The sequence below is a fragment of the Charadrius vociferus genome, unplaced genomic scaffold (genome assembly GCF_000708025.1).
Source record: "Charadrius vociferus isolate BGI_N301 unplaced genomic scaffold, ASM70802v2 scaffold398, whole genome shotgun sequence".
Classification (NCBI taxonomy): domain Eukaryota; kingdom Metazoa; phylum Chordata; class Aves; order Charadriiformes; family Charadriidae; genus Charadrius; species Charadrius vociferus.
Window position 1 is genome coordinate 709,692 of NW_009649571.1, and position 26,102 is coordinate 735,793.

The window sequence follows — 26,102 nt, forward strand, 5'->3', positions numbered from 1 at the left end:
TTTTACAGCAATCTTGGGTACAACATTGAATTGGGACCTATTTTTACCGCGTGCTCTGCACTACACACATTAATTGTTACAGCAACAATATTTGCTGACATATTGACTCAAATCATTTACAGAATAGAAGCCCAAGAGACAAAACAAGCCCTCGCTCCATGAGACAGCGAGAGTCAGGCAGGATGCCACATTGCTTCCTGTGACACACAGAAGACGCTTATCTACAGCGGCTGATGGCAGCCGATAACCCATCGCCAGCACTGCGGCAAGCACAGCAGGGCTCTCCGCCGCCGCTGGCCCGCGGTCCCGACACCCAAAGCTCCACAAGGGTGAGGAAGGAGAGCGGCCCGGGTTACAAATAAGTATTACCCGGCCTCCTCCTCCTCCTCCTGCTGAGCACGTAGGCAGCAGCACTCGGGTGTTTCTGGAGGCCCCAACTCGCACACCATCAGCGCTCCCCGGACACAGGGACCGCCAAACCCTCCCTCACCCATCAGCAATATGCATTTCTGCATGGAGGTGGCAGAACTCAAAGCAGTCTGCAAGCACTGAGGTCTGTAACCCAGGTAAAGTCCAGAACAGGCATCGTGAAAGGCACACATCAGCAGTTTAAGGATCTAGCTTCCACCCTAATTAAGCCCAATTAGGTTTGCAGAGAATTAGTATGCTTTGGAATGAACTTGCAAACGAAGCAATGAAGTCTTTCATGGCCGCAGTGGCCCCAGAGCACCCCTGTAAAAGTAGAAATTTGCCATTTTTTCTGTGGGCAGTGAATAGTCCCTGCACGTACGCAGCATGCCGGCCGCCGCTCTCCCCTCGCATGGAGCGGCAGTGCTGCACACCCGTGCAACCACCTGGAGATGCACTGCTGGGAGAGCTTGGATGCTCCTCGAGAGCAACAGCAACCTAAAGCGAAACTTGTACAGTCTGTAGGGGACAGCTGAACAAAGTCAGCTCCAAAACGCCAAAGCCTTAAATGTAGGTAAATATATGATTCAGAACACAGAGCAGTTTGACAAATAATAGCATCTTCCCATGCCTAGTGGTATAAAAGATGCAGCTGTTCTACCACCACAATTTACAGGGAAGGCATTTCTCCTGGAAGTAAGAGAACACTTAGTATATATTCTTAGCCAGATTGATTACCCCTATTTATATTGTAAACTAAGACAGCACGTACTAAAAAGCCATACAGTTAAACAGTTCCAGACTCCAGATCATGGGCAAGGGGTCAGTTTTATATCGTACGCTGCACAGTCTCCTGCATTTATTACAGATAACACAGAGTTCTCGGCAGCATGGACTTTTGTGCGTGCTTGTTCTTGTGGTATTTCAACAACCGTCAGGAATAACACTGCTATTTTATGGGGTCTCAGGGAATCAGAGAATCCACAAGGTTTTTTAAGGGTTTTTTTTTTTTTAAATAGCAAAGAAGCCAGCGTGTCACTCTGTAACAACTGCAATCTGTTCTCAGAACAATAAAACTGCAAAACTGAATACAGTATCTTATATCTGAATACATACATTTATCCTGAAGTAAGATCAGCCCATATTATGTCGATCCAATCTGCATGGTGTTGTGTTATTCTCCTCTATAGACAACCTGCACAGCTGGACAACTCTCATTTTCTCTATACGTTACAGATACAGTTTCAAAAACTGACATCAGATATAAGCAGAGGTCTAGAAAACGCTCCCGGGACTGTTTGCTCAGAAGTCATTACTATTCCTACAACTCTCGCGCAGTTCCACCAGGCCCGGAGACCCCACGAGCTCCACCAAAAGGCACGGAGCCAGACGTCACTGAAGCGTTCAGCTGGCTTGTTTATTCCTAAGAGAAAGCTCCTTTTCTAGCCAGATTTTCTTCTTTTTCTCTCTTTAAACACTGATAAGACGAGAGATGTTGAAGTCGCAAGTTCGTTTACATTACAGCTTTTGAAGGGATAGGTTTCAGCGTGTTACTGTAACAAATACAGGAGTGAAACTGGAAGAGATGGAGATTTGAGCTAACACAATTAAAATTTCTTCTTAAAAACAATCCACAGATATCCAGTGCCAAACACAATCTGGAGTCATCAACTAGCATGGACATGAATTAACCTAATAGCTTCTGAATAAATACAGTCCTAAAAAAAATCCTCCTATTAAAGTAATTAAGTGTTATCAGAATCACAGAGCCGTAATTAAACATGGTTTATAATTAAAACAGCATGTGTCCTAGACAGAGAACACAGCAACAAAGACAGCATAACCGTGATAGTCAATGCCAAAACACATACCAAGTACCAAAAATCAGAAAACCAGCAGAGTTTCTAGCGAGCTGCAGATGCAGTGCCTCTGCTCTTCTGACTCAGTCATCAACACTTCTGCTGGATGTCAGCACACTCAGAATTCCTCTAGCTTTGCAAGATGCTGCCAAAGTTCAAGGAGAAATCTTGGGAACTGCGTACAAGACACTAAGTGCAAGACCTAAAAGGCTAAAGTGCCTGCTGTGCACGAAATGGTGAGCCAGCAGGAACTTGAACTCAAACAAGCCTTGTCCTACCTGGCAGCGGCTGAAGATATCCGCCAGGGACACTTGAACGTTGAAGTGCTTCAGAACCTGCAGGGCCTGTTCTCTTGCCTTTTCTGAGCAGTTCACAGAGAAACATCTTCCTTCTGCCACCTGGGACTGGAGCTTCAAAAGACAAGTCGTAAACCAAAAAGACAATAAATGAGGCACTCCATGCATCATGATATGTGGGGTTTTTCCTAATGCATCTGGTTGGGTTTTAATTACAAATAGTATTTGGAGTTAATATGTGTTTACAGTCTAAATTTTGATCTAACAAGCACAATTGCTAATTTAACACTTAGCCACTGCTGCAATAGCTCTGAGACTATTGAAGCGCTGAAGCATTTTATAGCTATATATATGAGAAACATGATTGCCCAAGTCCCCCTTCAACTCATAATTTAGCAGTGTGGTGCTAACAGGAGTAGCAAGAGGAAACTGAATTCAATCACAGCTTTCACATGAAACCTGGCCAGATCATACACAGTATGCAAAAGCATAATGATGGAGATGATGTCTGATGACAGTTTTACAACTTCAATCCTTTTAGTTTATACACCATCGCACCCGTAGTTCACTCATGGCCAATGAATTTGAGGTGGTTGATGTGGACAGTCCCTCGATGTTTGTTCTGCATTTAGCAGAGAAGTTTGTATCTGGGAGTAGCCACCAGGAAGTTCTAGACACGTCTTTATGAACATGATGGGCACTCAAGGCGAGGTGGGATCAGCTACATGCAAGTAGATGGCCCGGCAGAGCCATCCTGTCCTCGTGTGAGGCATACAGGGGCAAAGGAACAAAGGGAAACAGACATCTCCCAGGACAGTGTCGTACACTGGGAAGCAGTTATTTTCCTTTGCAATTCCTACACAGTACTTTGAAGTTAAAGCTTTGACAAATAAGATTATGCTGGATGCTGAATTACCCATTACATCAACTGTAGGCTCAAGGAACAGCAGTCCGAGTAAAGAACCTGTAGTGTGGCACGGCCGCACTTGCCTCACGGTGTGTGAGGGGGGAGTCATCACAGGGGGAGTGTGCTGAGCGATTATGTAGGAAATCAGCAACCTACATTCTGCAAATACTCCAACTAGCGACTTGGGTAGCTGGGAGCTTTTGTATTGTTAGTTTGTAACAAAGAAGTCCTCCACTTCGGCTCATGGGTGTAATACAGCATAGTTTCACTCTTCCAAATGAGTTTTTGGGCAGTAGCAAAGTGCAAAGGACCTGCAGCAGGCATCATAACATTGCAACCACTGACTCCACAGGTTCTATATATTCCCAACACTCCATTTTGAAGTGTGTCTCATGAAGAGCTCTGAACATCTGGCGCTGAGGGTAAGGTTGGGTTTTGCTTTGGTTTTTTTTTGTATCTACAGGAACACAAAATCTCCACTGCTTCCACCGGGACCCCCTTGCAGACATTCTCTGCCTTCCAAGCCTGAAGAAATGTCTTTAAGTGTTGAAACTATGTCAGTGTGGAGCCAGTCAGTAAACAAGAATCTTTGTGATAAAAAGCATGGGAATTGAGCTGCCTTTCACCTGCCAATGAGGCCAAACAGAAACACTTTGTTCTGGATTGCTTGGCTTGATTTCCACCCCCCGCCCCCAGCAGAGAGCAACCGCTCTCCCCACCGATGCAGTACTGAGTACAAAAAAAAGTTCACCCAGAGCTTTGGTCATTGCAAACAGCAAACCTCTCAAGACCCTTAATGTAGTTTTTAGTGCAGAAAACATGGAAAAGCCAAGCCAGCTGTTGCATTCACATCTGACTTTTCCTCTTCGCTACACTGCACATCCCAGACCACGCAATGATACAATGCCAGAAAAATGCCAGAAGCTCTGAACACTTACAGTCTGATATGGGAGTCCAGAGGTTAAAATGACTCTTCCTTCCTGTCGGGCAATCTGGAAAAAAAGGTAAAAATTATAATGAACATGGGCTGAAGTTACACTGGATTCAAGCTTTCCTTTCACTCAAAGCAGAGAGAACATGAACTGGGATATCAAGTCTTTCTCTCCAGTATCGACCTACACTAGGCCAAGAGCGTCTGGGTCTGGTTCAACAATACGCTCTTGACAGCAACAGCAGCTCAAGGTATTGCTTGCTCACTACATGTCCCCTCCCTGCCAATACCTGCCTGGCCTCACATGTGCTGGAACAAGCTGCTTGTGCATCTGCACTGCAGATGGCCCGGGGAACCGATCCACCTTGAAACAATCCTATCAAAAACCTTTCTATCTTTTTTTTTCTTTTTTCTTTAACCCAGACTATTTCTATTTCCCCCGTCTGGTTCACAAAGAAGCAAGCCGTTCTGCTCACGCAGCAATGCACAGGGGACAAAGGAAAAAACAACCTAAGCAGGTAATCCCAGCAAAAAAATTGCACCATTAAATGTGTCTGCAAACTTCACAGATATTAATTGAACGATGCTCACTCCACTCCTTACAGATAAGATGGTGTTATTATCCCAGCAGCCCAAGAGCAGGCATACAGAAATTATGCACCCTTTCCAGGCTGCAAAGAACATCTCCATTAGAGTTTATCACCCCCTGACTTGCAACCCTGCGCTTTTATCGGAGGTCTTGTCCTTCAAGGGAAAGGTCTGCGCTGAATTATCAGGGGACTCATTACCCGCACTTCTGACCTTTGCAATAGAGTAAGAGACACTTTCAAATGGTTTGGTGCCAAAAGGAGATACTAAATCTGGAACTGCAATTCTTCACAAGGATGAAAGTGCGACTGATCTTCGTATGATTAAATGACATCCCTCCCTCCCACTCCTTCACCCTGTCCTGTAGGAGGGAAATAGTTTCATGGCCGTAGCAATGGAAGGATTCCCATGTGAACCGGCACTTCAGCTCTGCTAGTGCTGACAAGAGATTGGCACTTCGAGGTAGGCATGAGGTTATTTCTCTTCTCTGGCTTGGATTCTGTTGGAAGCCCTTGTATTTTTTCACTGTTTCCAGATGTGTGTCACAGAGGTCTCTCTTCTGGATCAGAGTTTCAGAAGCCCCCTCTGGATCCCTCTTTAGCCCTGGCAGGAGGACACATTTGGGATCAGAGTCCTGCTGCACTTCCCAGCCACTCTGACACCACCCAGCACAGCCAGGGAACACCAAAAAAAAACAAAACAAGATTTTAAAACTCTGTCTTAGATAGCTATTTTCTTAAGACCCACTGGACCTGAGGCTCTGAAGGCACAAACTCCCCATGCAGTCAACTCTAAGTCAACTCTTCTTCCTATCCTGTCCTTTCAGGTAGCCGCTTCCCTGCCTTTTTTTAGGAAGTCACTCTTTGGCTGCCAGTTCTGGCCTGAGAAAGCAATTGGCAACAACTTCTAAAGCATCCTCCTACAGGCAAAATTACCGGATTTCTTTCAAAATCAACCCTCTCTCAATAAAGGAGAAAACCTCCAAGAACAGCAGCCTTGAAGTGGCAGCAGAGACACCCTGTGCTGCACTGCAATCCTACTACATGCAGTTTGGATTACCGAAGAGCTCTGCCAAAAAAACCACCCTCATGGCACATTAGCGAGAGAAGACCAGTAAGGCAACAGCAAAAGTTCACCACAGTGATTTGCCGACAAGGGAAAAGAGATGTGAAATTCCTTCAGACCCATGTGTGCTTCAGGGTAAGTCTCAGGATTTCACAGCTGGAACTCTCCATTCTGACTTCCTGCATCCAGGGTTAATTAGTTCAAGCTTGATAAATCCCCTTATCTAAATGGCTCTGCAGAGACAGGCAAAGAACATCAAATAAAAAAGGAGAAAGGCAATAACTCTTCCAGGATGTTTTTCCGCCTCTGGAACAACGACTGGGAGAAGCACACAGAGCCAGAACAGCCATGTGATAGCACACATTTGACTGAAACCACGGAAGAGACGTGCAGGAGAAAAGGGCACAATTCCTTCTTTTTGTCTGAATGAAATAACGGAAGGCAGCGCTGGGACCATCCGGGAGATGTGCTTGGAGATGCAAATAAAAGGACAAGAACGACCAGAGTAGCATGTTGGGGTGGGTGTCAGGGACCTGTGCTCCATCCCAAGCGCTGCAGAGAGGGCATCGGCCTCAGTTTCACAATCTGTTAAAAAGATAATATCAACTTCCTCTGGAAAAGGCTTAGACCTTCTGGATAGAAAGCTCTCCCTAATAACTTGGTATTACTATTTAGCCCTTAACGTGCCTGTCTGTTCAGCCAACATTCATCTCGCAAAGATGAATGAACTCAAATGAATTACTACAGGAGAGACCTGGAAGGGCAACGCCTGACGAGGGAGGGCAGACAGAGACCCTGTGTTTCGAAGCCAGCACCAGCAGCAGAATGATTCATGACAACCTAAAGGATCCTGAATAAGGAGCCAAATAAGGTTTCAAGACACAGCCAGCAGAAGGCTTTAGATTTGTAATTTAAAATGTAAAATTTGCCGAGGCCATGCATGCCACATCTTGGGCAATGCCACCTGCCCTTGAAGAGACAAACTGCGGTGCTGCCTTTGCAAGGCAGCAGTCCAGGCAAAGCTGTGACCCCCCCTGGCAGTGGCAGCAGTGAAGCAGTGATCCTGAGCTGAGGCCAGTGAGGTCCCAGTTCAGACAAAAAGGGAATAGACAGAAAAAATCTGCTCCAGGGTGTGTGCTGGAAAAGCACCCAGACAAAGATCTACTGAAGAAGTGGATCACAAACCTCCCCTACCTGTGATCTCAGACTCTTTTAAAATAGACATTAAACCAAGACCTCAATAGCCGTGAACACACTCAGTCCAGGCCTGTGGTGCACTTGCTGTACTGCTGGTATTTCAACCCCAGACTTCTCTTGAGCATTCCTAAAAACCATAAATTGCACAAAATTATTGCATGATTTCATAACACAGCCTTAAGTACTAGACCAAAACCATTGACCCAATTTTGTTTCTTAATGTAGACCTAGTTGTATCAAGGTCTCCAACAAAAGACATTCTCCTCCTGCTGACCAATATCAAAAGCAAAGTCTTGATCTTAAAGGCAGAACAGTTCTTCATCTGTCCTCTGCAAATTAACTCCACAGATTGCCAGGTAGGTAAAAACACTAGCAAACCTGAAGAATGTGATTTACATCAAAAATATGAAAAAAGACATTCAAAGGTGAGATGAGATCGGAGATTAGATTCCCCCACTACATGAAGTTCTGCTCACTGCAGTATTATAAGTCCCGTTTGTGTTTCATGGCTCCAAACCAATCCAGGGCAATTTAGATTCAGGTGCACATTGCTCTAACTGGCTCCTGAGATCCATCCAAGCCTGGCCCTCCTCTCCGACTCGCTGGTTCACCCAGAGTTTTGGAGGACTAGGTGTAACCTTGCAAGGGAACCTTCTACACCATGGGAGCTGCAGGAAGCCAGTTCTACCAGCCTTCAGGTTATTATCACACTTCAAAAGATACTCAATTTGCCTTAGTGTGCAAAGTATTCTCAGAGATGAAGATCATTTTGAAGACCAAGAACACAGTCCATTAAAAAAATAAAACAAACTAACCCACAACTCAACTGAAGGGGCTCTGAGATTCCACCAAGTCTCTTAGAAACTAGTGACCTAGAGAAACTACCAACATTTTCTTAGAAGCTTTGCTCCACTCCTGAAGTACAACATTGCAACATCTACTGTAGTCACTTCAGGCTGGTGGGTGATCCTTTAAGGTTCAGTATGAGATGCATCCCACTACTCTACCTGATTCTGCAAAATTTCAGAGAAAAAGAGAACACCCACTGAAAACTGAAACCATCTCCTTCCAATTATCCATCTAGAAGGCCCAAAGGACAGGTTTAAGATTCTCTGCAAAGAGAAGTTTGCAGAAGACGAGCTGGAAGCCCTGGCTAGAAACACAACAGGCATAGGACATGACTTAAGTAAAGAAAAATGTATTCATTGGAAATAACATGTTGCTTATAGGAATAAGTGCAAACGCAAAGGGTGGCTTACCCCAGTAATGGCAGCTGCACACACAGAGGGATGCTGCCTAAGAGTGCTCCAATCTCTGCATTCTTCACCTTGGGCTGGAGTTAGAAGCCCCCGGTGCAGAACGCCTGGATGCATACAGCCCGCTGCAAGAGAGACCTCCCTGTTCTGCCCCACAGCAGGCAGCCAGGCTCCAGCCAGCCTGGCCATTACCCAAAGCTCTCCAGAAGGGCCTCCTACCCAAGGTGTGGGACCGGGGCAGTGCTGCCAGGCAAGGACATGGTTCAGGGAAAGCACGTGGTGAATCCCCCCGGCTCTCCATGCACAGGCTGCTGAAGTCAGGTAAAGGAGCTCGTCCAGCACATCTGGTACAAATTTCATCCCCCAGCTGCATACCTGCTTTGCCAAACGCTTGCGTTCATCGCGCTACAGCAGCTGGGTTAAAAACACATCACGGTAAAAATGTTACTGCCACCCCACCGAATGAGAAGACTTGGAAAATGAGACAGCACCCGTACTTGGACATAAATCTGCTCTTCCCAGAGAGGCTGCTGCTCATGGACAGAGGCTAAAATGCTTTTGTTAGGAGGGACTGCGAGCTATTTCCCTTCAACATGAGGATCATAGAATCATAGGTTTAGGTTGGAAAGGACCTTGAAGAGGATCGAGTTCCAACCCCCTGTCATGGGCAGGGACTCCTCCCACCAGCCCAGGTTGCCCAAGGCCACCTCCAGCCTGGGCTTGAGCATCTCCAGGGAAGGCGCCTCAACAACCTCTCTGGGCAACCTGTTCCAGTGCCTCACCACCCTTAAAGTAAAAATCTTCTTCCTAATGTTTAATCTAAACCTGCCCTCTTCCAGTTTATATCCATTCCCCCTCGTCCTGTCACTCCATGCCCTAGTAAAAAGTCCTTCCCCAGCTCTCCTGTAGGCCCTTTAGGGACTGGAAGGCTGCAATAAGATCTCCATAGATTTAACCAGAGAAATTTTCAGTACAAATTTCTAGTATTTTTCCATTTTTAAAGATTTTCTGTATCTGCGCATACGACAGATAACTTTTAACCAGTCAAGTCCTAATTAAATGGCACAGAATGCAAACCAGTGTCACCTCACAGCAGCAAAACATGGGCAAACAGGGGAATGCACTGGCTCATGGTGTCGGAGGCCCTGCTCTCACGGGCTGGCAGATCTGAGATTGCAGATCTGGCATGATAAGCTTGCCATGACAACTGTTGTCCAAGATAAAACATTTAGCCAATAATAGCTGCACAACACGAAGCAGTACATGGGACACAGACGTCAAATTCAGCCTGGGAATGGGGTTTTTCAAACCAATTGCTGCCACACGCACTAGTCTAGAAGAAAAAACTAAAAAAATCCATAGCTGCCCAAGCACAACCTACAAAGCTCTCAGGCTTTGAAGTCTGATCTCAAAAAATAGAGGGTGAAGGACAAGACCCATCTGCCTACCAATACCTGAAGCCACTTTAACAAGCAACAGGACTGAGAACAATAAGGAGCAAATGCCCAGTGATTGAGTTCTTGGTGCATGGAGATGTGTAATGAGACTGATAAATCATGTTACTGAAATTCCTTTAATGAAGAACAAACACTAACTCTGTACACACTTATGTGCTCCTGGAGACACGAGTTTGAGACTGTGTTGGGACAACACCCAAACTATCTATCTTGTATTCAGTGACCAGGATCCAAACCCTTTTCCTGGCCTCTGCAATAACATTTACAAGTTTTCGGGCATACGGTGGTCAACATTCACCTTTTGTTAAATCAGGACTAGCCAAATATAAAGCAGGGTGGGAGGAGTCTATTTTTATCTTTGATTATCCAAGCACAGATCAAAGGCTCTGCAATACAGTAACACTCCAAGGGCTTTTGATAGTGAAAGGATGTTTGTCCAGTCACCATAGAGAAAGCAATGTAAAACATCCTGTCCGTAGCACGATAAGGTATCAGGATGAGAAGCGGAGACGGGGCTCTGGGGGAAGGCAGTGAGAACTAGTTTGTTTAAATGACTTGTGCAAGTTTGGCAGAGACAAGATATTAATTATTTCTGCAGAAGTTAGAGCCTGCCCAGGATTCAGGCCAAGCAGACATCTGAAGAGGAAACATCCTGTGCACCAGGCTGGGTGATCAGTGCACATTCGATAGCAACACACTGTGTGGGCTGGATATCTCCAGTTCTGGCATAGCAGAAATATGTCTGAAATGAAGAAGCATGTGTCTCTTCTCTGAGAGGCAGAGGGTCAAAGTTGTTATGGGAGTCCAGATCAATGTTCACTGTCCCTACGTGTGTTAGACTCTTTCTTTCCCAAACATTTCACTGCAAGTTGTGTCTGCTCACCTTTGAGTCATCTCACAAGACGGTAGCCAGCTAGGACGCTATATGGCAAGTTATTACAGAAATTTTCCCTTTCGTATTGAGCAGTCATCTCTTGATTATGGTTCTGCTCGACTGACCCAGGCACAAGGCAGGCAGATAGCTTCCCTGTAAGCCCAAACTGGAGTCCATTAGAAAACCAAAGTGAATTTGGGGTTCCTTTCTCTGATTTTTGTCTTGTTGCAAATGTACCACCACCTCCCCATGAAAGACACTTGAGACTGCAGGTCACATCTTTCCACTCGGCCTGTGCGCTTCTCGTGACCTGAAACATCACAGCTGCCAGTGACACAAACATACAGACACCAGTAAGGTTTGAGACCCCAGCACTCTGTTCACCTCCCATCTCCTGGAAATGATGAACCAAGCTCACGCACCGCTGTAGGGACTCGCTAACAACAGCTGCCACGTGGCACAGCTCCTCGGGCTGAACCAGGGAACTGGGTCTCAGCACTGGCACAGGAGGAAGCACTGGGCAGCCCCTGCCAACCCACTGCCTGTCTGCTGCGAGAGACTAAACAACTAACCAGTGCAGTTATTCAGCAAGCAGCAGGCTTCCCCACGAAGCACAGATGGGAACTACAAACACACACACACACGCGCGCGCGCGCACACACACACGTGACTAACCTCAGCAGCTTTCCGATGGTCATCCTCATTCTCCAGCATCCGGACATCCACCCCAAGGCAGCGAAGGTAGCGCCCGAGGCCTTGCAGCATGTTATCGCAGACCACACTGAACTCCTTTGGGGAGATGGGAGCAGGGGCACACAGGGTCTCCTTGTCAGATCCCCTGCACTGCTACGGAAAGGCAAGAGATCCGTAAGCCGCAGAACAGAAAGGTGATTTCCAGTGCATTTGTGTTTTGCCTCCCCACATTCACCCACCGCCACAAATCCAACCGTCCCCTATTACCCGTATTACAGTTTTCCCCATGCTCTGTAACACCTCCAGTTCCTCCCTCACGTCTTTCCACATCGCCCACCTACCACTTGCGCAGGAGGCAGCACACGATGGGGCTAATTCCGAACTAGCCATTCACTCACTGGCCAGCCGGCCACCCAACCTGGGGATCTGCAGCCCTTCCCTGGAGAAATGCCAACCTGGCCTTCTATGCACTGCACAGACATTGATTTTCATGGAGTCACAGAAACACATCTTCAAGATTGCTATTCCCCTGTCAAATTAGACTGCAATTGATATTCATGTGCCCAAGTTATGACTTGGGAAAGGGATCTGACAGACAGAGGGAGAAACAGGTAGACAAAGCAACCACGTCAGCTTTGTTATCTTCGGAAGTTTAAAAATAGGCAGTGCCTGATTTCTGTTTATTTTATTTCAAATGTCTGCTGCTGGGGGAGTTCCTGCAGTTGGAGACTTTGTCATTGGGAGGTTCTCTAAAGTACAATAGCTAAATTCATGGAGAAGGGAAGTTATTAAGGAACCTCCAATGTTCTGCTTTGCCTCCAGGAGCCTGAACCAGCTGGGATGGCTGCAGGACACAGCCACCACCTATGCAGGGCTACGCTGCCTTCGGAACAGAGGGTTTCTGCAGCACTGCAGGTCAGCTCTGCAGGAGCTGACTCAGGCCTGGAAATGCTGTGGCACACCACGCAGATACAACTGGGCTGACCCTGTGGACCGCCTCAGATGTGAGAGCTCAGTCTGTGTGATGCTGCACCTCCGCGAAGCCGGTACTTGCACTCAACGCTCTGCAGCACTGGGTAGACTGGACTGTCACTGGCTCCTGCTAGGACCTTGGTGGATGCAGCTGAGACATGAGAGTGCTGTGATAACGGATCAAGCTGAGCCTTCGATGCTGAAGTAGTTGGAAGACACTAAGCCACGACTGCTGCTTCTGTGCGAACAGATGTAAAGGAGCAGCAGCTGGCTCTTAGCTAGTGTTTATTCAATGGCCAGCAATGTCGTATGTAGCTTTTTTCTCACGTTTCATGCCAGCAGAGAGCAAAACGCTTATAAAGGAGAATAGTGTCATTAGCCCCACTTCAGATAGTGGACCAGGAAACGCTGGGAAAGAACTTGGAGTCATGGGACACAGAGTCAGGAGAAGGCTGCTTTTTTGAGCCCCAGTCCAGGTTTTACCAATTACCTCTCGGTTAATGAATCTGACTGTACAGAACACAAAGATGACCCGTAAGTTCACAAGGTAATTCAAGCCTGAAGTACTTACTTTTCCCATCTCTGCAGCAGCCAGTCAGATCTGTTGTAACATGCACTATTCCCATGAACACAGACAGCTTAAGAAATGACCGAGCAGCTTTGTGTTTTACTGCCTGACTAAGACTAACGGCATATTGTACATTTATAAACACTTGATAAGGAGGATCCTGCAAAAGGTGTCTATAATCAATAGCATCCCAGTCCAACCATGGAAGGCTGTATTGACTTCAGGAGCCAAACACACATTTGGGACTACTCAGAAGTATACACAGCCATAATGATTCTCCTCAGTTAATAAACAAAACTGGTTTTCTGCTAATGTTTTCATAGCTGCATAAAAAAAAACGGATGGTTGCACCTTAAAAGTAGAACTTTATTACCGAGAGAGAGGGACCAGTCACATTCCAAGGTATTTAAGCAAACTCACACAGCTCCAAGTTATGGCTGGCGGAGTTTTAAGGCTCTGCCGCGGCATATGCTGCAGGGGTATACTCTGCAATCACAGAGTGTGCGGTGGCAGAGACAAGCCATCAGCAGAAAGACTTTTTTGATCATAGAATCATTGAATGGTTTAGGTTGGAAGGGACCTTGAAGATCACCGAGTTCCACCCCCCTGCCCTGGGCAGGGACACCTACACAGTTAGCTGGATTCTGCCACACAGATCTGCACCAACGTTTTGCAAAGACAAATGAACCTAAAGTTGCAGGGAAAGCTGATTGAAGGCACACAAAGGAGAAAGCGCATCTTACTAGCAAAGGGGTGGAGCGAGGAAGATGTTTCTGCAATAGTCCTGAGAACAGACTACAAACAGGCATGCCATGCATAGCTAATGGTATGACTGAGAGACAAGGCAGCATATGATTTGCAGGGGTCTTGAGCAACATGCAGCTCTTTGAAGATGTTTACAAACCTGTCCAGAAGGTGATGGTACTTCTTGTTTATTCAGCTGCTTCTTTGCCCTGGGTTTTATGCTTGGTTTTCCCACCAGACTCTCAGTCAGGTCTGAACTCAGACCAAAGCTTGCTGGATCCTTACAGAGTTTCTCGTAGATCTCCAGCAAGCAGTATGCATCTGAAGCTGAAAGAAATGGAATATGAGGCTCAGCAGGTTTCATTCAGAAGTTAAACAGAGGCTTTCCTGATGCAAGGAAGAGCCCTCACCTTTGTAAATGCCACTGAATGCAACCTGTTAAGCTCCAGCTTACTAATGTCACCCCCTGTACGCTTACTGATTCCAGGAGCATCCTAACACACGATCACAAAGAGTCAAGGCAGAGGAGCTCAAAAAGCGACAGCCCTCTGCTGTCTCTGACTCCAACACAATGCAAATTATAGCGTGCCTGTTCAAACCACCACATAAGATAGCTTCAGCCAACCCATTTTACACTCCATTGTTACTGAGCAGTGGCTTGCCCACGGTTTATTACCGTATCTCAGCTATGGGAAGGGAACTTCCCCATTAGATGTAATATCTTAAAAAGTAATAACCAAGTTGTTCGCAATCACCTGCCCACATGCACTGCCATGCGGCTTCTGTTCCTTGCAACGGGAACTGTCTAAGTCTCCAAGCCAGTTTTACAAGTCCTAGTGATTAACTTTTGTGGGAACTGTGTCAGCTTCAAGGATAGCTGAATTTAACAAAGGGCTGGTTTGCTTCAGCATACTGTCCTTTGATGCCCCAGGAAAAGATTCAGACCCAGACTTCTGACTCTGGGGTAATCAGCAATAAACTCCACTGGTCCCTCCACAGTACCAATTCTGTGCTGCGGTCTCTGACACCGTGTCTACCCATTTTTAACCCTGCTCTAACAAGCACTTCACTATGACAAATGACCACAGCACTTGTTTCCCAGAAAGGCTGTGAAATGAGGTAGAAGGAAATGGACTTTCTTCCTTTCAGTTACTGAGAGGAGTTTCCACCGAGGTGATGTTTCATCAGACAAAATCGGCAAAGCACAGGAATTCTTTCATAAGGGAAATAATGAATCACTGGACAGCTTAAACTTCAACCATTAAAGCCGTGTCTGCAAAAGGACAAACATAATGTGCTCTTCTGAACAGGAACTAATCTGCAAAGCCATTTTCTTCGTTTGCTACTTAACAATTTTCCTGGCGACAGACAACAGACAAACACAGCCTGCAATGGACAATCTGTAGCACCTTGCCACAGAGTCGGTGACCAGACCTGCATAGAGGATCTGTTCCTCCCGGAGAGGCCGTTTCTCCCAGTTAGACAGCTGCTCTGTTTTATCTAGGGGTTTCCCCAGCACATGTTGCACCAAGAGGCTGAGTCCTTTTTCCGGCTGCCTGAACCCTCTATCCTCATAGCTCTGCTCCGAGGACAGTACATCGACCTTCCGGCCACCCTTCTTCCAGTCAATGGAACTCTTCTGCAGCTGACAGAAAGAAAAAGATATAAAGCACACAGTTATAAAACAACTCCTACAACCCCTCCTGTTCCAGCGGGTGGGGCCACGCAGCAACCCTATCATTTTTATCTCTTGCCTGGCATATGGAATCCCCGTGTCTCAGGAAGGGCTGAGATGGCATTAGATATATATGGCGTCTGGTTATTTGTTTAACAAACACACTTGCTGGAAAGAAATCTGTTTCATAGCCAGGGAAGGAAAAAAAGTGCATTATCGTACAGCATTGTGTCAGAGCAACGGGGCTGTGACTGACTGCAGAGGTTTTGCAGAGTGCTCAGCTGGGAGGCTGTTGGACACCAACTCAATAGAAGAAGAGCAGCGGTAGTTCAGCACCTTTCTCCTGGTTCCAGTGAGAAAAGGTATTCCTGTAACACAGTGGGCAACAGCCTTTCTGCAGTTGCTGTTTCTCAGATTAAACTGAGGCAATAGCTGTTGGCAGGTACTTCAGACCCTGCAGCACTTCCCAGGCTAAGCTATCAGTCCCAAAGATCTGGGTTCACCCCAACCCACAGCCTTAAACACACTCTGCAAATTTTACCCATTGAAATGGTCGTCCTTAACATTTCTGCTGAAAACTACTGTGGGCTCACCCAGAGACAGCTGGACTTCAGCTGAACAGAAATTCCTGTGCTGAATCCACCAGCACCCCTCCTGAAACATTACCAGTTCTCTACAAATCATTAACTCCATAATAACTGCATCAATACTGCATGATCTTGGAATATCAAAGTTTCTACAAGAATTTACTCTTACTGAGTTCAAGGATGACTTGTGCTCAGAAACATCATCCTAGCTGCATGAGGCTATGTCTCCATTTCAATCGCTTTTTCACAGCTTTTATAAAGGCTATGGAAAAAGTTATTAGTATATCAAGTTATAACATTTTAGTTGATGAAAACTAAATGCTTCTACCTTTCTTTACAGAATCATGTTACCCTCGAAACCACAAGTGGAAAATGTCTATTCACTCCTTTAGCCATCTCCCTGCCCATGCAGGATACAACAGACAATGCTGTGAAGTCATGGCAGTCATCTACGAGCACGTGCAGGAGACACAATTTTCCATATCTTCATGTGTCCATCCTTACCTGTTTGTCTACTTTGAGCAGGTCCACCACACCCCGTGCTTGCTTATCTGTGTCTTTCAAAGCAGAACATGTGGCTGCAAGGCTGTTAAGGTCTCCAGACATCCCATAACCTGGAGGAAAAGAAAGCCCAAATCACACAGGTAGGAAAACTCAAATCATGGCTAATGCACTGCAGCTCATCCTAGTTCAGAGTCAAGATGCTGACAATATATGCGTAAACATCGGTGGAAAGACTGTTCAGATAGGGGACAAGGCAGACTCTCATCTCTCCTGTTCCCAAGAGATACTCTTGCAGGTCAAGATTGGGAGAGAAGACATGGATGCTAAATGCTGAATTTAAGCTCAACTTACTTAAAATCCGCTAGGTCACTGAAGGGCAATTATGAATTTGCCCTTGAACTCCAGGTTTAACAACTCCTGCCAAAAGCTCCCAATGTAAAACCAGGTACGGGAAGGCAGAGAGCTCTGCAGTCCAGCACAACAGCTTTGGGACAGGGCCAGCAAATCCAGGAAGCTCGGCAAGACAGCCTCCCCCAGACCACTCAAAGCTGGGTGCAGGTTGGGGTTTGGTATGGAACTAAGACAATCCCAAGTCTGAGAGAAAAGGCTAAATCAGAAATCTTGGGTTTGGCTTGCAATGGGGAGACATTTCTATCATTCCCAGCTACAGTGGTCACTCTGCTTCCTGGCATGGCAGTATTTGGATACCCAGGGCCACAAAAGCTGGTCCCATGATAAGAAGACGGAGAGAAGGACAACCCCAAGAGGACCTAGCACTTAGACAAAATAAGCTGTGTAAAGACCCAAGGTGGGGAGAAGAGATGCATGTTACCTAGTTTAGTGATGGCTGCATCTAAGTAGAGCATCTGGATGAAACGAGGAAGCTTCTCCTTCTCACCCTCGGTCTCAGCTTGCTCAAGGAGCCGTGGCAAGTCAAGCAGGAACACCTCATCCTTCAGAGCGATTTGAAGAAGGGAGACACGGGGCTTGCCCACCATGCCAAATGAAGGCCTCCACTCCATGTCAATGCCAACAACCTGCCCAGGCTGCAACAAAGACAAAAGCCTTCTTCGCTTAAGAGACCAGCTACGCTTGAAAGCAGGCGGGACAGTCCCTGTCCAGAACACAAGTACTTCCTCTCCATCACTTTGCTACTGTGCAAAATACTACAGAGACAAGCAACTTTCCCAGCACACCTGAGTTCCCCCTTTGGGGACATTTCCTTGCACAGCAATTCCCAATCAGAGAACCCTAAAGGAAGCATCTCTCCTTGAGGGAGACGTTTGAGGCAGTGGCCCACATACAACCCTGCGTGCCAGCCCTCTGTGAAGTTTCTGCTCCTTGACCCTGCAAAGCAAATACCAGAGTAACACTCACCTGCAGCACCTTTTCCCAGCACGGCAGCATCTCTTCCCATGTCTGCAGGAAGTGAATATTTGCCCGTGGAATAGGAAGCTGGTAATAATCCTTCTTCTTACTCTCTTCGTAATTGTCCGCTTTCACAGCCTCTTCTACCCTGCACAGAAGCAGATGCAATGGTGTTAAGCTATGCTACGAGAGGAAATCCTGGACTGGAGGAACATCAGGAAGTCTTAAGCCCCTTATTTCACCCCGGTTCTCTATTTCCCTCTGCCATTCAACTCTTTCTCTTACCCTCTCTTTCCACACTTTCCCTGTAATCTCAGTCTCTTTCATCTTGACACCTCTTCTCTTTTTATTCCTGTCACAGAAATGGCACCATATCCGAGACCTCACCACGCACATGCACTGTGCTCACTGTAGAGAACATCCAAACCAAAACACTCACCGGAGTTAAGAGTCCCAAGCCCTGTCCCCAGTGCTCAGCTCTCTTTCCCAGAACTGATACAACTTGGATGACAAAGTTGGGCAGCTGTTTCCACAGCCAGAGATAACACATTTGAGATTTACTGCTTTTTCCCCTGGAGGTTAACATGGAAGCCTGCTAGCTCCCACGGTGTAACGCAGAATGGAGGAGTCAGCTCTGGCCAGCACTGTGTCCAACCAGGACCTTCACACTTCCCCGCAGCATAAACTGGCTCCGAATGAGCCTCTCTGGCTGCTCCACACTACGATCACCACCAGCTGGGAACGGGTGAATCTGCCTCATCCTTTGCCAGTGCAATGGCTTGGGAAGGCTTCACGGCCCTCCCTGTTGCTATCCAGCTTCTCCTCCATCCCCTTCCACGTGAAACATCCACATAGGTTGCACAGGAATATTTGTCCTACGTTGCACAGGGACGAAACGAGAAAAGTTCAGAAATAATGTTTCAAAATCTTCTCTATTTAAGGGAGAAGGGCCAGCTGAACCCACAGGCCAAGTGCCTTGCTTGTGCTGCTCCCTCCATTTGGGTTTCAGATGGCACCACATGGACAAATTCAGTATCTGTGTATTAATACCCTGGGAATGTTAGAAGATGCCTGCAGAAATGAGCTAATTTATTTCCTACAACAGGACCTTACACAGCACATTTTCTTTTCCAAAGGCAGCAGAGTCTCTCAAAATGGCCTTGTAACTGGAAGGTCAGCATATTGCTGCGGTGTCTCAGCCAGATGATGCAATCAGAGGAAAGAAGCTAATAAAAAATATCCAGCTATTTTGGACATATCACAAATTTCTGGATAGTCTCTTTCCCATAGAGACTTGAAATGGTTTATTATCTGAGAAAATATTTACTAACCTTATGTTTAGGGGACTGTGTGACTTATTTTGTAGCATAGCAGCTTTCACTGTACAAACACTCTTTTCCGTGGGTTTGTGTGCATGGGGAAGTCAATATTTGTGTAAAATATTTAATGAAGGTGTGCAGTCTCAGGTCTCCAGGAATATTCTCACCTGCAGAGTTCAGGAGCTGCATGTGATGTGACCAGTGGCAGAGATGATGTCATTGATACGCTGGTACCACCTTGTTCTCTATGGTGTGAACACCCTCTCTGGGAACCTGCTGCTTTGTTAGCTCAATAAATAAGGCAGACAAGACTGTTTTATTAAGTTCCATGGCTCTGCTGATTTTATAGCAGCTACTGCAGCAGCTATCATGACTGGATGAGTAAACTGCGGCACAAAGGTGTTTGCACATCTGTCACGTCTCCTTATGAATGGCAGAGCCATCAGCATGACTCCACTCCACCCATACACGACACAGGCTTCCTGGAGCAGAGATGTAGTGATGTTTTTTTATCTTCCTAGAGGCGCAGAGTCTGTGGCTAAGTCACACTTCTGTTAACCACCCCTTTGTGTTTTGAGGGATTACACCTCATGCAAAAACCCTCTGGCTCCCGGCAGGCGGCTGGTGCAGCTCGAGGGAGGGCAGCGCCAGCAATGCATCAGGGCTGAGCAGAACATGTCCTGGACAGACAAGAGTTTCCTGTGCTCCAAGAAAGCCATGTACTGTCTGGAGAAGTGGGCCTTTGCAGACAGTGTTTTGAGGGTGATTACATCTGTGTCGTATTTCCTGAGGTTACATGGAGCTTGAACATGAACCAGTGTAGATCTGCACTGGGGGAAAGAACAGACCCATGAAGCTCAGCACATGAGCTGCCCAAGGCCATCCATGAGAACCTCCAAAAATCATCAGCATTAAAAAATAACAATAGACAGTGTTCTCATTCACCTTCTGCTTAATTCAAGTTGGTCAGATCTACACGCCAAAAATATGAATTTTAGTTATGAAAGCTGCAGGTTTTTCAGAAACACCTCTCCCAGGAGATGGAAATTTGCTGTAATGTTGAAGATGACAAACCTGATGATAAACCTGTTAAAGCAGGTAACCTTGCTCAGTCTCAGGCTTGGTCTTCTTAAAACGGTCTCCTTAACCCCTAGCGAGGGGTCAGCATGAACCAGGCAGCAGTGACAGATCCTAACTGTTAGCTGGAGTTTGTAATTCTGACATGTGACACCAGGAGGAAAGTCCTGCACTAAGAATGTAAGGTAAAAGGAAGCACCCAAATCACCTGCGTACAACTGCACATTCTGCAGTAACAGGAGAAAGCCCCAGACGCCGTGAGGCAGCAGATGAGCGTGGGCGTACAGGCGACAGCCATGCCCAGAGGGACTCTGCCTCTGCTGCTCACACCAAGAGCATGGTGCTGAAAGCGTCCAACTTGCTCCCCAGGGAGCAGTGATCCTCGACTTTCTGCTGGCTTTATTCCTCTCCAAACAGGCAATGTATGATGTCATCAACAACTCCTCCTGGACCCACAGTCCCTTTCAAATCAGATTCATATTTCTGTCATATACACCGAGAAGTTCAGCTCCGTGTAGGAAGTTACTCCCTCGTATTCCAGGCTCCAACGGCTGTTTGCAGGACACTGAAGATACGGGCTATCAGCCGGCGGAAAGCTGTAAATAGTTACTTCTTGGGAGTGGTCAAGATTTTCCCACAAACTTTCCTCTAATCTCACCTGGCTTCTGAACTAGAAACACCAATCTCCTTGCTAAAAAAACACCCCAACACATTTCACCAATGTGGGTGAGAGAGAGACATCAGGCAAGTGGTGCCAAGTCTGGTCAAGCACAACACCCTGGAATCAGGTGACTGGTGTGTACAATAGTGGAAGAGTCCAAAGGGGCCCAAAAATTATCCCTGTTTTCTCTTTTGTATTTTTGATAAAAGCCTTGACTCTACCTGGAAACACGTGATTGCTCCTCTAACGACAGCAAGGCTTTGAGCTGTGCTGCGCTCCAACCACACAGCCCAGAGCTCTCCTGCATTTGCATTGAGCATTCAGGAATAAGTCCTCTTCTGCGCACGGAATCCAATGAGATGAATTCCTGCACATGAATGAGCAGAGAAAACGCTGCTTGATGGTAGCAGGCCAGCAAGGTGCCTGTGTAATTACTCTGAACCCAAGGACTGTGGTAGCCTGCAGCCTTGCAGGAATTCGGCTCACGGACACGCGTGGGCACAGAGGGTACTGGGCTGCGTGTCGATGGGACTACAGGCCAGACCTCATCCAGCCCGAGCTTCCCCATCTCCTGTGCAGTCCCGATGAGATCCTAACAGGACCCTCATGCATCACCTGCAAGCTCTGCAGTTCCTCAAGGCTTGCAGTAGTCTGCATATGTGCAGGTCTTTCTGCAGGAAAAAAGGTGGTTTAAAAAAGGGTGCCAAATGCGGCTATCTGAATAACTTGCTTAAACACGTCGTGGACAGAGTTGCTGAAACATGGCAGTCACAGCAACGCTCACATGAGTATAGAATTGAATTACTGGGGCTCAGCAAATCATTTGCAATGAGTCATTTTTTCCAAATACAGCCTCTCTTCCTCCATACAGCACAGCTGAGCACCTGCCTGGGATATTGTTGCATGAAGATGACGATCTTGGGCCATTTTCTCGAAGAGACACAGCACCGAATAACCAGAACTGTAAGTACAAAGCTCTGGTACTCCCCCAGATCCAGCTTGCTGTGGGCATCAGACAGCTCCTAACCGTTTAGGTGGCTATATGTGCTTTCCTAAATTTTGAGCCTCTTTTCAACTTTGCCCAGCTTTGTCTACACACAGCATGGAACCTGCCCACCCTCTTCCCTCCACCCTCCCCTCTGCTCCTCCCACACCAGCAGGTTCACAGAGACCCTTGGCTGGGGCTGTTCGCAAACTTCTATGCACTTGAAATCAAGGAGTTCTTCTTAATATAAGGATTTTTCAAATCTTTTTTTTTTGTACCTCTGTCTTTGTACTCTTGTTTCTGGTCATGCAACAGGGTGAAGCTCCCATCGGGGGAGGAACTGCAGCTACTGCCAGCTAATCTGCTGCATACAACATAGGTGTCCCAAAGCAGGAGAGGAACGGCAGCACTGTGTTATTGGGATTGCATTAGAGGAAGAAAAGGGGAGAGAGACTAATTAGGGGGCTAAAGGCTTCTTAAGATCACTTGCTAAATTTGTGCCGGAGAGTCTGGTTTTATCCCAAATTCAGTTAATGCGACTCTTCTGGAATCTGACCCCAAATGTCAAAAATTCCCATTACTTCTGAGAGCTCTGGATGAGGCAAAAATTACAGACTGGGACGAAAAGTGGCTTATAAGCTGTCAAAGGAGGAAGCAAATAAATACAATTAGAAAAAATTAAGGAACTTTAAAGTGATTTTCTTGGCCATGAGTCTCCTAAAAGGCATTAAACCAGACTACAGTACAGTGGGGGATGCAGAGTATATAGAAAACTTTGATAGACACGTAATCAACTCAGTAAAATAAACGGATATTCAGATCCTACCTGCATCATTGAATTTGTGCTGTTGATCTGGCAAAGGGAGTCTGAAGACCCCTCTGCAGCATGAACAATCTCATACAGGTTCTAAGTATTCAGGAGTGACTTTAAAATGTACCTTTCACAGACATTTCCAGCCTTATGAAAAGCAAATGCAGCATGTACATGGCCAAGATGCGATTTGAGTAAATGGAGGAAGTTTTTGCAAAATTAACTCCCCAAGGAAGCATCATGGCAGATTATTTTAAGCAAATACCTAGTCCTTGTATGATAAGTAATCTACATAGAAAAGGCATGAAACAGAGTACTTACCTCTCTTGGATCTGAAGCTTTTGAAGCTCATCAGCCACTCCATAAGGTAACATCTCCTTGGGCAAATTGAAGCGTTGCGCCCATCTTGCCGCTGTGTTCAAATCACAGTAACTGATCAGCAGCTCTATCAGGTGCCCTTGAAGCCATTGATTCTCTCCAACTGTGCTCTGCAAGGAATCAAGGGGGGAGGAAGACTGTCAGTGCAATTTCCATCATGGGTGTTTCTACCCCCTCTCAGGAGACAGCGGCCTCCAGGGGCTCCTGGACAAGGGCAGAAAGGAGCGACGTTTCCCCCATGTCAGGAGTGATTTTGTTCGAACTCTGTGAGTTCTGTACTTCTCTGCCAAGGGATGAAGAGCAGATGCTTTAACTGAGAGCTCCTCAAGGGACTTGGGGCCCCCGACAGCATGGCTCTTTGTTCAGGGAATACCACCTTGCAGGTGCAGCACTGAGAAACAAGGGTGAAACGATGCCATTTACAGCCTGACTGATGACTAGCATCTTATTTGCTCAGATACTGATTACACTAAGTAAAATCAGAACCCGTGACTGACCAGACAGTAAAGATCTCTGGGCTCGTTAGGCAGTAATTACAGAAGGGGCAAGAGTTTGGATTGTTGTAGTCACATTTTGTTCCTGTACATAGCTCTTAAGTGATGCTGTGACTCGATGTCCTGGGAGTGGCAATAGGATGGCTTAGTCTCTCTCCAGGTTAGACAGTAGCATGGGGTGTCCTCTAGCTTTGGGAATATTTGCCTGGGTAACCAGCATTGCCAGTCACACGCGGCTTACAGGTAGGACACATCAGTAAAGCCTTCCTGAGTAACAGAATTTGGTGTTCGGAGGGAGGAAAAGGCTTGCTCATCGGCCTACAGCCCATCTGCGCACACCGCTGTGAAAACAGGCACTGGGTCCCTCCTCTGGCAACACGCAACAGCCCACTATGCGACAGACACCCCGCGCGGCCGGCACGCACCCAGCCAGCACCGCTGAGGGGTCCAGGGTGTCAGTGGTGTCACCCTGCAGCAGAAATAGGTTGTATGAACTGTGCTCTGAACGTCCTACTTTATCCCCACTGAGAAACCCAGAGCAGTCGCTCCGGCTGTGAAGACCTTGGGTTGGGTGCAAGAAATTCCTCTCTTGGTGTCTGTTCAAGGGCTCTGTGGATGTGAGAACTGGATTATTGCCTCAGCTGTACAGACAAACACAAAGATCTCAAATGTCACCGCAGGAGCCTGTGTTACCTTCAGATGGGGAGGGCAGTTTAGGACATCCCCTGTTCCCAGTTGTTTTCTGGTTGAAGTGAACGTGCGCCCATGCCTCGGCACACTGCAGGGCCCGGGGGCAGAAGCCCAAACTCACGGCTGCCTGTGGTTTAAGCCCAAATACCCAACTGTGAGCCAGAGCGGCTGGAGCCCGGCACGCTGCCCACCCTGGCACGAGGGAGCAGCTCTTGGCAAGGGGCACAGCAGACAAATAGTGCCCATAATAGTCTCCACCACGAAAGCTGGATTCACCAAAGCTCTTTTGTCTTGTTCACTCTCTTGGCTGATGCCCTTAAAGGCACTGTGGCACAGCAGCTGTAAGAGAAATACGAACACGGTGACACCGATGTTGTCACAGCAGCTCTGTGGGGGTGGGAACGACCCTCTCCTCCGGGGCAGTCGACGCACCGGCACTCGCCAACAGCCCAGTGCCACTGCAGCCAAGTCCACAGCTCACTCCTCTGGCCAGGCTGAGTTACTTATGGATCTGTCTTAGAAGTTCACACTGTCAAGAAAACTTAATTGCTGTAACAAGCTGGAACTCCACACAGTGGATCGGGATGTGGAGCTGTACGGGTACGTTGCTGCTGGCTCTACCAACAAGCATTTTTCAGTGTAGTGAAATGCTCAGATACACACTTATAAGTCCATTCTCACCCTCCATCTCTCCTTCGCTGCCCACCAGGCAGCAGTGGTGCTCCCAGGCACCTTGCTCCTTCCCCACTGCATGTACGAACACCGCCTGGCTGGGTGGGAGGTTGGGGCCACAATTCCTCATTCCTCACATTCTTTCAGTAACTTAAAGGTGAGAAGTTGCCTTCAAAGCAGACATCCTGCACAGAGATCAGGAAACAAACCTGTTGATGGCCCCAAGGTAAAAGGGAAGGAAAAAAAGAAAGCAGAAATGAGGAAAAAAAAAAAAAAAGAATGACCCACCCCATAGAGGTGCAGGAGGGGGTAGAAACTTGGAAGAAAAGCCACAGAGAAATTTGGCATCCCAGGTAGCACACACAGGAAGCCAGCTTGCTCATAAAAACTGCTGCCTCAGCACTACATCTGCACCCCTGTGACTTTGCCAAATGCCGAACCACATTTCTTCTCACGGAAGAATATTTTTACTGCTGCTTCTAGGAGGTGGCGCAGCAAGGAGCCAGTGTCAGCGGGACGGGGCTCCAACAGCTGACCAGGGGCTCAGTTACGGGGGACAAGTGGCAGAGGGAACAGAGGGATGGGGCAGAGCAGGAAAGGATAAGCTATCACATTAACGCTTCTTGCTCTCTACGTTTCCTCCCAAACCCTTCCTCCCAGCCATGCTGGTCCCAGATGCTTTGGGCATCTCCCACATCTCTGCCTCATGCAACTGAGCTCATCCGAGCACCTAACACGTGAAGGGGGTTTGAAGAACTCCTCCTGCCGCATTTGCCAAGCCACTTCCCAGAGTCCTTCCCAAAAAGAACATATTTTCTTATTAACATCACAGAGCAATTCCTTCTTCTAGCTTCCCCTGTGTCCGCCCTATTGTCTTTCTGCCTTTTTTCTAGAACACAAAGTCTTTGGGGTTGGATCTCTCTTCAGTTCACCCAGAGTAAATTCTTAATAAATCTCATTATGTCAGCTTTATTTCTGGAAATAATGAGGTGCAGATTTTATTTTTTTTTTTTATTTTAATGATAACAGATATATTCTTTCAACCACAAAAAGAACTCTGGAAAGA

The 26,102-nt window shown here is 46.9% G+C and overlaps 1 protein-coding gene across 1 annotated transcript in view; it reads right to left on the bottom strand.

Annotated features, from left to right (window-relative positions):
• Positions 1–26,102, bottom strand: part of EXD3 (exonuclease 3'-5' domain containing 3) — a 209,262-nt gene that overhangs the window by 138,763 nt on the left and 44,397 nt on the right. Inside the window, exons 11-19 of the mRNA XM_009890307.1 lie at positions 23,124–23,290; positions 17,959–18,097; positions 17,414–17,627; positions 16,582–16,691; positions 15,250–15,460; positions 13,976–14,142; positions 11,514–11,684; positions 4,409–4,462; positions 2,546–2,677 (exon numbers count right to left, since the gene is read on the bottom strand). Of these exons, the coding sequence (XP_009888609.1) occupies positions 2,546–2,677; positions 4,409–4,462; positions 11,514–11,684; positions 13,976–14,142; positions 15,250–15,460; positions 16,582–16,691; positions 17,414–17,627; positions 17,959–18,097; positions 23,124–23,290 (1,365 nt within the window). The remainder of the gene's footprint in view (positions 1–2,545; positions 2,678–4,408; positions 4,463–11,513; positions 11,685–13,975; positions 14,143–15,249; positions 15,461–16,581; positions 16,692–17,413; positions 17,628–17,958; positions 18,098–23,123; positions 23,291–26,102) is intronic.